This window comes from Crocuta crocuta, unplaced genomic scaffold, assembly GCF_008692635.1.
Source record: "Crocuta crocuta isolate KB4526 unplaced genomic scaffold, BGI_CrCroc_1.0 scaffold546, whole genome shotgun sequence".
NCBI classification, from domain to species: Eukaryota; Metazoa; Chordata; class Mammalia; order Carnivora; family Hyaenidae; genus Crocuta; species Crocuta crocuta.
This window is the reverse complement of record NW_027527441.1, coordinates 4,548,443-4,563,148: the sequence shown is the minus strand read 5'-3', so window position 1 is coordinate 4,563,148 and position 14,706 is coordinate 4,548,443. Positions and strand designations below refer to the sequence as shown.

General features: G+C 34.7%; 1 protein-coding gene across 2 annotated transcripts in view; it reads right to left on the bottom strand.

Moving 5' to 3' along the window:
- Positions 1–5,065: 5,065 nt before the first annotated feature.
- The window catches only part of PURG (purine rich element binding protein G), a 35,595-nt gene continuing 25,954 nt past the window's right edge, over positions 5,066–14,706 (bottom strand). Inside the window, exon 3 of one of the 2 annotated variants that reach the window (XM_077760869.1) lies at positions 5,066–5,958. In XM_077760869.1, the coding sequence (XP_077616995.1) occupies positions 5,856–5,958 (103 nt within the window). In that variant the 3' untranslated portion in view covers positions 5,066–5,855. The remainder of the gene's footprint in view (positions 5,959–14,706) is intronic. The other variant, XM_077760847.1, reaches the window with a different exon arrangement.

Here is a 14,706-nt window from a genome sequence, read left to right as displayed (position 1 = left end):
ACTGCAACTGCTGATGGACCTGTGCAGCAACCACAGCCCAATCTGAAGTCAGGTTCCTCAGGAATGAAGGTCTCAGTGATGCCACTAGGCAAGCCACTGAGTCGTGCAAAGGTGAAGGGTAGTTTAGAATGGATGGTGGAGGAGGAAGAGGAGAAGTTCCAGTTGTGACCCTGAGATCCAATGCAACATCAGGGGTTGCACTTTATTCCCTAACTTCTATTTCTTGAGTTTTTGTCTTAGGAAGAGAGGTCCATGGGGACCATGGAGAGGGTGCTCCTCTAACTTAGGTGAACATGTAAGTCCATGCAGCGCAGACAGGACCCTGCGGTGGCCCTGAACATGCATGTCTCAGATTTTCTACTTCAGGGAGCATAATTGACCCACAGATCAGCTGCTATGCTCTGAAATCTGTTACCATGTTTGCATTAAGCTTGTGCTTTGCCAAGGTGGCTCCCAGCAGGTGACCAAGAATGGCAAGGATATTAAGCAGGCCCATACCTGGAAGACTCTGGCCTCCTCTGAAGGGTGACTTTGGCTCAAGGATCACCCATTGTTTGGCTGGAATTTCCTTGGAACTGTGCTGAAGTCTAAGAAGTAAGTTCTTTCCTCCCTCCCCGCCCCCTCCCCCCAGTTTCTTTTGTCTTCTCTGTCACTGGGTGTGGACCTGCATCACAGGCTGATGGCTCCTCCAATTCCTCCATTTTCCCTCAATGGCATTTCCTCTAGTGAATCTATTGTTACATCAAATCTTATTTTTAAAAAATGTTTTATTTATTTTTTGGGGGTTGGGGACAGAGAGAATGAACATGCATGGGGAGGGGCAGAGAGAGAGAGAGAGAGAGAGTTTCAAGCAGGCTCCACCACTGTCAGTGCAGAGCCCAGTGCAGAACACATGAACTGTGGGATCATGTCCTGAGCCAAAATCAAGAGTGGGATGGATGCTCAACTGACTGAGCCCCCCATGCACCCCACATGTAATCCTATCTTGGAATCTGCTTCTTGGAGGACCCAGACAAATACAGATGGCTTCTTTACGTTCGTGAGATGTCAAAGGCAGAGTGGCAAATATGCCAACCTCGTAGGCTAAGCCTAGTCAACTGGGAGTGATTGCTGGGAGTGCTGAGTTGAAAAAGATTCCAGAGATGTATCTGGTCCACTGGAGAGAATGCCATGATCTAGTGACAAGTTCTACCATGAGGCCAAGGGAGGAGGGTTTTGACCTTTCATTAATTGCTACTGCTGATTTGGGATGTTCCCAAAATCTCTCTCAAGAAGGGTCACAGCCAGAGGGGTATCTGTTGTATATGAAACTTTCACTAATGATGAATGACATTATGATAGTGAATGAATAATGCCAAATAAGGCTAATTATTACTAATCACGATGACTACATTAGTAATCATGATATACTTTATGTAATGATGTAATACATAATGACTACATAATATATAATGATAATGCTTAATGATGAATGATGGTGATAACATGATATTATATCATCAAGGAGCTTAAAGTGATACAAATAAAATATGTGGCTTAATTATATTGATAAGCAGTAACACTTTCACACTGAAAAATGGTGTCATATGGAATTGAAAAAAAAGATACAAAACATAAGGATGTGTTAGTGATCTCTGACTTGGGGTGACTGCTCTGATGAGCTAGTGTGATTATTGTTTCTTTATGGAGCCTCATCATAACATGGTTAATATTCATTAATATTTCCTTTTACCTGATCTTATACTTGTCAAGTGATGTTCTGACATTAATTAGATTCTATAAGCAGATTTTTCCTACTAGAAAGAAAATATACCACCAGTTGATGTAGGTGTTCTAATTTATTTAGCATTTATTTCCTCTACAAAATCATTTTTATTTTTATTTAATTATTATTATTATTTCATATTTTTTGAGAGAGACAGCACACACAAGAAAGGGAGAGAGACAGAGGGGGAGAGAGAGAGAGAGAAAGGGAGAGAGAGGGAATCTTAAGCAAGCTCCACACTCAGCACAGAGCCTGATGCAAAGCTTGATCCCACAACCCTGGGATCATGACCAGAGCTAAAATCAAGAGTCAGACCCACAACTGACTGAGCCACCCAGGTGCCCCTAAAAAAAAAAAAAAATCATTAAAAAAGTTTTATTTTAACATTTAACATTTATTCATTTTTGAAAGATAGAGAGTGAGGGGCAGAGGGAGAGAGAGAGGGAGATACAGAATCAGAAGCAGTCTCCAGGTTCTGAGCTGGCAGCACAAAGCCCGATGTGGGGCGCCAACTCATGAGCCATGAGATCATGACCTGAGCTGAAGTCAGACACTTAATCCGACTGCGCCACCCAGGAACCCCCAAAACTCATTTTTAAAATGACAAAGTAATACACACTTATCATTAAATAATTTAAAGAGTATAAAGGAAAATTTAAAGAACACTTCTTATGCAGTTTCCTTTCAGTCATACTCAATGGGGATAAGACTTAATTTTTTTGTTGTAAATTAATTTTCTTCACAGGATATCTCATGCTCAAGATGTTTTCTTTATGACCTTGTTTAAAAGGCGTCTCTTGTGCATTTACTCAGAATGAACTAACAAAACTGAATTTCTTCATACCCCAAGCTGAGGGCCAATCCTTTCATTCAGAGTCCTTTTGATTTTCAAGGCCTTGTCTTTTGTTAAGTTTTTTTTTTTTTTTTATGATGGCAAACATTATGCTCTGCAGAAAGTGTAAGCTTTAGCTACCATTCACAGAATCTGAGAGCAATTTGGGGAGAATATGCATAATGTTTGCTCATTGCATTATAAGGTTTATTCAGTCTTAACAACTACTACTCATTTGTTTTTATGTGAATTTTATTACTTATTTTTTAGTTATTTTCTAGGAGTCTTTATATTGCCCCATGGATAAAGTGGAGGGTAAGAAAAGTGTTTTTAGTCTTAATGTGAACTCAGTATGCACCAAATTCAATGGTTTAAAAAATGGCATGAGGAAGACAAATCTGAAATGATATAGGTTATAAATTAGCTTAATTTTTAAAAATTCTTTATTTATTTTTGAGAGAGACAGAGACAGAGAGAGACAGAGTGCAAGTAGGGGAGGGGCAGAGAGAGAAGGAGACACAGAATCTGAAGCAGGCTCCAGACTCTGAGCTGTCAGCACAGAGTGCGACGTGAGGCTCGAACCCACGAGCTGTGAGATCATGACCCAAGCTGGTCGGACGCTCAACCCACTGAGCCACCCAGGTGCTCCTAGGTTGGCTCTTTTAAAAATAAAGGCAAGATTATTATTATTGGTCATTTTCAAACTCAACACACTTTCTGATGAGATAAATTAGTTCCCTAAGATGAGTAGGTTAGATTTTTATTGTACATGAAATTTATTTCAAAAGATGTTCCTCAATGGAGAATATCTGGAGCTTTATTGAAAGTGCTTTCATTCATAGATTTACAGATGATCCCTTGAGCTTATGATCTCCAAGGGAAATTATTATTTTAGGAACAGAAAACACAACTTACCAAAATAATGTTGATAAAACTAAAGACAAGCATAATTTTGTAACTTTAAAAAAGCTTAAATAATAAAGATGGAGAGACTACATTATTTTCATAAATGAACCAAACTTACAAAGTGTATTCATTTTATTTAAGGCTGAATTTTTAAAATAATTTCATACAAAAAAACTTGATAAAGTTCGTAAGAATAATTTTTTTAGGTGGGACAAACATAGTGGTGAACAATAATACATAAATCTGGTGGCTGTAGGGATAAAAATGAGAGATGTTTCACGTAAATTATAAAGCAGGTATATTCCAAAGCAATTTATCCTTTTATCCTTTCATAAAATTAGAATTAATTTTTCTCTTAATTAACAGGCAAAATATTACTGCAGAAGTAAAGATACTCTAAAACATTCATAGACCTACCTACTCTCTCTCTCTCTCTCCTTTTGATTAAAGAAGACCTGGAATTATTTTGCCACACATTTATTAGCCAGTTTTCATAAAATGGCATGCTGTAAAGGTAGTTACAAAAATACACATAGAAATATCTTTGGAGAGGCTGTGATTCTGTAAATATTGCATTTCTTCAAGACAGTCATGGGGATGCAAGCCCAGTACTCATTTTGGCTCTATTTTGTCAACTTTATTTTCTGATAGTAGACGTTAGACATGATTTAATAATTCTTTGAGGCAAAAGTACTGTAGGTATGCTCTTGATAAAATAAAGAACCACAGCGGCATGGGAATGACTTTAGTCATTGGGCTCACTATGTTAGATTGATGGGCTTGCTCATTCTCTATTTGAGATCAATAGTTGTTGCTTGAGGAGTTTTACTATATTTATTTTGATCTTTTCTTTTTAAGGTTAAGGTTACGTGTCGGTTAGGCAAAATACCAAGATTAGAATGCAAATTTGCACACTGCCCTGATATTGACTTTATCTCCAGCTTGAGAGAAACAGCCTTCTGCCCTCACGAGGATAGCAGCTTTGCCTGTCCTAATGCTGCGATTCTTAGTGTGGATGCGAAAATTAAAAATCCATTAAGACTAAGCATGGGTTTATCTATTATGCCATCGTGGCACAGGATACCAGTTTGTCCTGGAAAGTTCCGATTTTATTATTATTTTTTGTCTGTATTTTCATACATGTAAAGTGGAGCTTTTATTTTCACTATCAGCATAGAGGAATGGCCTTTTCAATGTCACTTGAGCAATAATAAAAGTTCTGAAGGCATACTGGTTTCCATGCAAATGTTATCTCATGGTTTAAGTAGATAATAAAACTTTATTAATAAAATACTAAAATACACAAAGGCACTCTCATGGTGCATCTTTGGTTTTCTCAACTTAATTTCCAGGTCTGATAGGTCTAGTTTTTGCAGATCCGACATAAACTTGATTATAGAAGTCAGGTCAACTGGATTTAAATTCCCAAGGTACCACAAACGTGGGGGCACAAATGAAATCAGGAAATAAACACATAGTCAAATCAACTTCTGGTTGATTGAAGGAAGGGCCCAGCAGAGCTAATCTGCTTTCTGAAAAATAATTAAGAATCCAAACTAATCACACATATAAACCAGTTTATTAGATTGTCAGTGATACTTTGAGACAAATTCAAGTTATTTTATTTTACTTTATATAAACAGAGGAAGGGAGGAAAGTTTTAAACTTCAAGCTTTGTTCAGCATGTGCGCAGTTAGCATCCACAAAAGCACCATTGGATATGGAAGAATTAGCACCACAGAATTTTAGGACCTAACTGTTAACATGCATCACTGGAAAACTTGGAACATAAAAACTGAAGTAGTACGTGGTATGGTCTATTATAAACAATACAAGGCCATTAATGATTTGTTTCCCTACAGTACAATACAATCACCAATCAATGAGAACCTTTTAAGTACAATACAGGACAAAAAACGCTTTGTACCCTGTTAACACTAAAACAGTTACAGATTTAAAAACATGTTTCTTGTGAGAGGCAGTGAGTCGAAACTATCCCTCCTCCTCTTTTTAAATTGAGTTAAATAGTTACATGATCTCTTGAGAAAGTATTTTCAAATCTATGTCCCTCTACCTCATTGCTGACAAATGGTTTTTTGAAAGCGGAAAGGCTTGATGAAGTAAAACAAAACAAAACAAAAGCCAAAACCCGGTAAGAGTCAATAAGTACTCCAGTGTGGTGGAAGATATTCCACATAAGATCAGTTTGAAAATGATGCCAATGATGTTGACACTTGTCTTCCCTTCGGTGGAGGAATGTCAAGTACAGAAGCCTTGCATTCACGGAGAACTTCGGTTCATTTCTTTCACACAATGCCTTTATTCTGGAGTGTAACATAAGAGACTTATTCCTTATTCCTCAACTCTTTTTGTAGTGTCATAGGGCTGTTCCTTATGCTGGATTTGACAACAGTGAAAAGGGCTGATATTCTCTCTGGATTTAGGGAAATTTGAGCTAAAGAAAAAATATTAATTTAAATTTAGCATATATGAAATTTTAAAGGGAGTTTCACTATTTTCACAGTACACACCCATAATCAATATCATTGAAAACCTTTCTGTTAGAAAGCATGTAACAAACCCTCAATTTTAAGTTATGTCTAGGCCAATTTTGGCATATTAGAAGATACTGTATAAGAAATGTGCAATAAGAATGGATAGATACAGGTATATTCAGATCTCAATGCATTGATGCCAAGGAAAATATATTTTTACTCACCAAGAGAAGAATATACCTTGAAGCATCTATGCAGACACATGAATCAATCATGTATCTGCCCAACTTCTAAGTCTGGAATAGTGATAACAGGGTCATTTAAGAAAAAGTATTCAATTACAGTATGGCAGCAATTTTATGTTGTATATATTTAACAGCAAAACATTTTTGAAAATAGAATCATTATTATACGGTAAGTTTACAATTCACCATTTCTATACTTGTAATACATGCGTTTATTTGTTTTCCCAGTTTAAAAAAATCCCACTAAGACCAACATCTTTCAGAACAACAATCTAACATTAAACAAAACCTCCTAAGGAAAATATTTAGCATCACAGAGATTTGAGAAAAGTCTGTTACTCAGCATCACAAAATACTCAATAGATCTACATTTAAGATTGTTCATGCCATGACATTAACACACCTTTGGGATAATATATCTTATTAAAATAAAAAGATACCAAGATACAAACCAAAGAATTGACATGGAACTTATTTTTAGTTTCTTCTCGATAAGAGTAGACTGCTAATGAACTTGACTTCTGTCTGTACCATATAATGAAAACTGCATCTATGAAGCAGCATTCACATTTAGCAAAACGTTTAAAACTAGTGATAGAAAAATGGCCACCACAGAGAAAGAATTAAAGATAAGTACAATTATAGACAAATGTTCTCTTCTTAAGTGAAACGCCCCCAAATGAAAAGGAAAACAAAGTTCGTTTGCTTTGAAATATTCTTCTGTTAAAAAAACCATTCTGGATAAAAGAAAGCTAGCTTATGTTTTATAAATGTCAAAAAGATGTAAGGTTGAACCTCAGAAAAAATTTAACTTTTGAAAAAAATTATCCTATGCCTTTTCTGCTGAATCACATCCCTTGTATAAATCAACAATTAATTTTCTGAAGAGGGTAAACTATACACAACAACACATCCATATTATTTATTTAAATTTGATAATTTACCAGGCGGGGCTGACTTGAGCATAGAAGAAACAAAACTGATTCTTAATGTTTTAGGGTTACATAAAAAAAAAAACTCAACTAAACAAAACTGAGTTACGACAGGCTGGCATAATAATTTTGACTGCCCTTATATTTGGCCAACATTTAAGCACAAGGTAGTGCCAATTAAAAATAATACTTAAAAAATAAAAGGTGTCTAAAAACTGTTTAATGAAAAAGCCTTCAAATTTTACATTTTAACCTCAAATGACTGTAGACTAACCTAGACAACAGTTTTGCTATTATCACACATACTTTTGTTACTCTAGAGTTTTATTTCTGAATTGTTCATTGGTTCTACCATGTAACACAATTTTCTATTAAGTTAAAATACTTTGAATTATTATATTATAAGAAGCTTTAGAAAAACACATAAGTAGGATAAATTTATAAAAGGATAAAGAATATTTTATGGGGTGATAGACAAATTCTATACAGACAAGTAGCTAGTTTAGGGTAATAAAGTGCCTTCATTTCTAGGTAATTAATTTTTCATTAAAATATTTTAAGGCTTTCTAAGAAACTTAACATTATCAGAAGTTTGATAATATACAGGGTTAGGCTATTAATTAGTATTCTTTCATAGGTCTTATTTCATTTAGTCTTTTAATCCATATTAGGTGCTTTTCAATAATCAGCAGCTTAAAATGATAAATTTGGATTGTAAAGTCTGAATTATTTTTGTGAGTAAAAAGAAAGATGTGTAATTTCTAAATGCTCTGATTTGTACATAAGACTCACATGTGGCTTATAACAACCTAGTTTATGTCATAATATGCAACAGCCAATGCCCCTCGACAAGTTCAACAGAATATTTATCCAATGGCAAACAGGGCCATCATTTCATTCACTTATATATTCTGTTGTCTTTACATTTAAAAGGATTGTACAGCCTTAAATGGAAAAGGCCAGAGGAAATCTAAGATAAATTCTTCAAATACAGGCACAATGAGTATTTTTTTATTGCAGTAGCTTATGCATGATCTGTACTGATGGATGCCACCATCCAATGTTAAAGCATTTATATTTATTTTCACTTTACTTCTACCACCCATGGGTGTATCACAGTAAAATACTGGAAACTCAACAGAAGTGTCTGCAATAGCCATAATCATACAGAATTCTGTTTTTTTCTTGTCATTTCTCTTTGGGATATATGAGGGTGTTTTTAGCAATGCTGTGTACTTAGTTATGTTGGCAGCCCCAGAATATAAGATAAATTATGACTCTATGGATATCAACTTACTCAATTGGTTATAATCAATAAAAACTAATTAAAATGATTGATATTGTTTTTCAGGAGTTTAGCTATTTTTATGAGATCACTAAAGTCAGGCACCAGATTAAATGGCCATGATAACTAAAATGCTTATCTAACTACCACTGGATTAATTTTAAATTAAAGGTTTTTGAGCTTAGGATGGAGGAGGAAAGTTAAACCTCATTGCAAATAATGGTTTAAATTAAATGTTTCCTATAATTAGAGAAACAGGAATTACCAGTAGGAAAAAGTGCCAGTCTTAAAATTGGGTTTGGTTTTCAGTCTAAAGCCTAGTAAGAGTAATTCCTGGCAATTAAAAAAATTAAAATGGCATAAATCTTTATAATTGCACATTCCTTTATCAAAGTGCCACAAGTTACCAAAAAATTCTCTTAAATGCATACGATGCTACTTTTCAAAATCAAAGTACATATAAACTTTTACTTTTTTCATAACAGTACAGTAGTTTTATAAACATCATAAATATAAGCAGGAAGATGAATTATAACTTTCTAAAAACAGTATAGAGTGTTTTTAAAAAATAGCTGTTAGAACCTTTGACATTATGAAGATTCAAATCCAGGTATGGCCAAAGCAGTCCCATAATATCCGAAAACATCATGAGAATTTATTTAGGCAAATTTTATTAGTACTCTGCCATGCCATGCACAGACACCATAGCTTTTTTTTTTTTTTTTTTTTAAATATTGGCTTAGTTATTTTGTTTGAATCTGACTACATATTATACTTACTTATTCTCTTTAATCACTGAAGTGACAATATATGTATTATAACTGAGCTCTGAAAACAGTATTAAACACTGAGGTTTCTAGCCTTAATTGCTCCTTCTATTAAGCACAGCAAAAATGTCTGATGCATGTTATTAATTTTCATGCTTCTATCTCTTTATCTAAATGGAAATGTATAGCGATAATCTAATAAGGACAAAAGGACGTTAGAGACCAAAGCACCCAGTATAAGGAATGAATAAAATAAGCAACTGTAAAGCAATTCTCCATATCATTAAATTTGTTAAATCAGGGAAAGACAATAAAAAATAAGATCTTTTTACCAAGTAACAATTACATTAATATATATTTTTAAAAATAAGTGGCATGCATATAAGTTTAAATTTTAATATTTTTATTGTTTGAATGTGAGGAAGTTAAACTACGGAGGTATGTCATAATATACTGAGACCAAAAGAAAAAAAAACTATATTGTTCAGAGGAAAAAGGGAGAATGTAAGATCATGGTTCTCAATGACAGGACACGTGCCTTCTGTTATGCCACAGGCTCAACATAGTGATGTAGTGCCTCATTTAATTAGGGTGAAAATGCTCACAAAAACATAAATATGCTAATAATAAGATTAGTGTATAGTCATGGAACATTAAATACCATGGAAAAAGAACACCTTCCTTTTCATATAGTTTGATAATCTCAATCTTGGGTATAAGAATGTGACCATATAAAAGGATATGAAAGAAATGCCCAATTCTATAAATCCTTCATCTTCTGAGGATATAGAATAGGATGTGAATTGGTACCCCACTCCTCTAAGAGAATTCACAAACTTCAAAAACATAAGTAAAATCAGAAAGAATCAGGTATGATAAATCACTGATAACAACTCCCCCAAACCCAAATACTGAGAGGTTGATCACAGAAAGGTAGATCTTTATTCTATATAATTTAATGAATCTTCTTTTAGCATCTGAATGTGAAAATATAATTGCTTATTGGTAGATAACAGTCTTGGATAGTGGCAGTATTTAAAAATTGTTAATGAAATAATTCAAATAACCATTGAAATGCGAAGATCCTTAGTAGAAGCTGAAGACATGTGGAAACCCCACGCTATATTTAATTCTTGTGTTACCCAAAGTAAGATTGCATAATCTCTCTTGCCAATACACATAAATATTTTCTCGACTTTGCAAAATGTAGCTAGGAAATTGTATTTACCGAATTTAGCTTTTCCCTGGTAATAGTTCTATAGTGATGACATAAATACTGAACATACCTATAACAACCATTCCTACCATATAACTTAATCTTGTTTTCTATTATTCAGCTCTTTTATAGCACTTTTCATTTCCAAAAAGCTGCACAACTAATTATGATAGTTACTTCTCACTCTACAAGATGAGCCAGGTTAATAAATAGCTTGTGCAGTGGTGGAGCTATACAGGGTTTTCAGAGATCTTAGGTATCTTGTCTGTTCGGTAGGCAGTTAGCTGCATTGCTCTCTGCTATAGATCTTGAAGCTATGCTCCTTGAGGCCAAAGACTAGATCTTGTCGGCTGTATACCCATATCTATCAGAATGTTTAGCTCATACTGTATGCAAAATAAATATCTGTTGATTTAATGACTGAGAAATAGGACTGAGAAAATAAAACAAAGGACCTCAACATACTGCGCCCCTCTCACCTTCAACCTCCAAGTGAAGAGCCATGCTTACCTCCCTCTTGCTTCTCCACTATAATAGTTTAATACTTGTCTTTAATCCTTACGTAGTACAATACTTGTCTTACATAATAGATATGTATTACTCACTTTTAAATCTCCCTAGAGAAGCATATATAGGGTGTGTATTCTCCAGAGTAGCAGTGACTCGACTATTACTACACCTATTCCTAAAACCTTGAATTATCCACCTTTCTTTCGGCTATTTAAAAAAAATTTTTTTAACGTTTATTTATGTTTGAGAGAGAAAGAGAGAGTGCAAGTAGGGGAGGGGCAGAGACAGAGGGAGACACAGAATTCGAAGCAGGTTCCAGGCTCTGAGCTGTCAGTACAGAGACCAACACAGGGCTCGGATCACAAACCACAGGATCAGGACGGGAGCCAATGTTGACGCTTAACTGACTGAGCCACCCGGGCACCCTTTTGGGCAACTATTTAAATTAAAAGTTATGCTTCCGCACACCATAGACTGTTCTTAAGCTAACTGAGGCATAAAGAATTGAGAAAATCCTCACAGCTGTGATCGTTAGCATGAATATGGAGACTATGAGAAGAGACTAAAAAAACCAGACATACAGCAAAAGGGATTGGGGACTAGAGGTCCTTTAATTTTCTGGAAATGAATGCGAGGAAGCTGAGATCCTTGAGAAAACAGTGATTTTCATGAACTAGGTTAATGTCACGTTTAAACTAGTTGATATTGAAAGTTTTTTCCAGCCCTAAAATTCTATGTGGCGCTAACTGGTTCCTCTTCTGATAACTCGAGAATCTACACAGTATTCAGAGCATATTTTATTTTTAAGTAAAAAATGATAAACTTGAAAAATTTGATGTTTTGGAACTATTGAACAACTGTGAATATGAAGTTTTCTTTAAACCACCAGTACTCTTTTTGTTTCAACAATACGATGTAAAGCCTTTTAAATCCTGAATACATATAATTAAATTATGTCAATATAGTCTGGATATTACTTTGCTGACAATACTTTATATTGTTAGCAAATTAGTAGTGAGGAGTTCGCTCCTACTCCTACTACTTTATACGAACGTGTCCCCTAAAGAGTAAGTCTTAAGTTAAAAACAATTCATGATCTCATTTCCAACTTCAAAGAGACAAAGTGAAATTATTTCTTGTAAAAATTAGAGTTATTGTTTTAAATCACAACAGTGGAAAAAAACAAATGGCTATGACATTAAGTTTGAATTTCTAAATTACTGTATATGTTTATAAAAACAGCACTATTAATTAGAACATTTTGACTGAGAAGCAACAAAAACAATACTAGTTCCAAAACGAGGAAGCAAAATCTAATTTCATTAGCCAGAACCTTAAATATGTGGGAGGAGGAAAGATGATTCACTATCAGTGTTAATTTTTGATAAAAACTAGGACTTCTGAAAAGCCTCCAAGCAGAGTGTACTCCCTGGGAAATCAGGTTTGTAATTCTTTATTTCACAACCTAAAACCTCTTTACCCTTCTAACATTAAACTGATATCATTACTCATATTCGAATGGGAAGAAGGGCCACATTCTCATTTTTCCACATGGCAACAAACAGCATTGGCAGTTAATTAAAATTAATTACTACAACTAAAATGCTAATGAGCTGCTGAGAGAATTCATGTACACTGCTCAAAAGCAGTTAATCATCTTTACAGTTTAGAACATAGATCCTTGAGACTTGGTATGACAGTACTGTAAGTCCTCCATACAGGTTAATTATAGTAATGAGATACTCTTTTCTTTCTTTTTTTTTTTTAAGAATCTGTCTTTTTAAAAAACATATATATTTATTTTGAAAGAGAGAGAAAAACAGAGTGTGGGAGAGGGGCAGAAAGAAAAGCAGAGAGAGAGAATCCCAAGCAGGTTCTGCACTGTCAGCGCAGAGCCTGACACAGGGCTTGATCTCACATACCATGAGCTCATGACTTGAGCCAAAATCAAGAGGTGGACAATTAACTGACTGAGCCACCCAGGTGCCCCACTCTTGATAATTTAAATGTAACTGCTTTTTTAAGTGAAATAAGACTAATGAGAGGTAAGACTTAAGCCAAATTTTATACTAAAGTAAGTTGTGTTAAAGGGAAGTGTCACTTCAATATTTTTGGAATTATTAGGATGAAATATGAATGCGGTGACAGAATTTAGGTACCATATGGAGAAAAATAAGTATGAGAGGGGAGAAGGAATGTGTATTTAGTGGAAGGCAGAAAGATATGAGAAAAATCAGTGGATGAGAAGGATTCACAGAATGGGCATAATCTGAAATTTTATTCTCTCAGTAATCTGGCAAAACTTCTTATTTGTTTGAGTAACTTTTTCCATAGAACTGATGTAAGCACTATAGTCCTTTATGGTCATTTTCCCCCTCGCTGAACACTGAAAATAACATGTTAACATTCCATAAAGTTAAGAAGGTTCTTGTATGTGCTATTGGTGTGTGTGTGTGTGTGTGTGTGTGTGTGTGTGTGTGTGTGTGTTAGTGTTCTGGGACCTCTTTGTCATTCTTACTTAAGAATCTTAAAATTGGAGGTGTTAGGGATTGGGATGGACCAGCTGTGGGCCAGCTCAATCCTCACCATTATGTAGTTAGACTTCTTTTTGGTCAGAATAAAATTCTGAAAAATTCTGAAAAAGACAACAGCAGATAGTGACATTTTACCCTTTAGGATCTGTTGACACACAATTTACTATGACTTCCTAGAATCACAGTATAATCTTCACTTAAACTTATTCCTGCTCCCAAATTTTAAAGAATCTTTGCTTTAAATGACAATTTTTTGGTAAATTCAGTTAGAACTTAAAAAAAAAAAAAAAGCCCCAAATGCAATCTGGATGTTGCTTTCATTGTATCTACTTTCCTTCCATTTCTATAAATTATGGAACACAGTGAGTTTGTAATAATAAAACTGAGCTCATAAGGTCTATGTTATACAATTTTAAGAGCACATAAAAGCTACTAAGCATCACCATATGATAAACAATGAAAGCATTCCTTCCAGCATGTTTTGATAACGGACCTATCATCAGAAGCATCTCCTCACCTGAAATAATTTTTCACATTTACTTTCTGAAGTCAAAGGAGAAATACAAAGGGAAGGAAGCTATAACAGATTCACGGCCATTGCAATTGCTGAAGTGCAACTGTCCAGTGTCTTTGTTGCTAATAGAACAGCTTAGAATCTCCCAGAAGAGTACCTCTTGATGCACATAACAGTAATTAAGGTGGGTGAACCATTTGAATGTCAGGAGTACTGTCACTTAATATTAATATTCGAGGGTATTTTGTCCCCTTCATTCTTACTGTGGTTTTGCTGCCCTGATTTTAATCGTAGCCGTGTGTCAATTAAGATATTTGATAAAGATCTAATTATTTCTTGCCTGTTTTTTAAAAAAATATCCGTAATAAAAAGAAGCTATTTACTAATACACTGGACAACATGGATGATCTCAAAAACATTAGGCTGAGTCAAAGAAGCCAAATAGAAAAAAATACACATTCATTTATATACAATTCCAGAATAGACAAAACTAGCCTGTGGTGATAGAAATCAGATCAGTGATTGATTTTGGAAGTTGGGTTTGGGGGATGGTAGGGCTGTTGACTGGAAAGGGATACACAGAAACTTTCTGGTGTGAGAAAAATGTTCTATGTCTTGATATCTGTCAAAATGGATTGAATGATATATTAAGACTTGAACATTTCACTGTATGTAAATTATAGCTTAATATAAAATGTGAAGGAG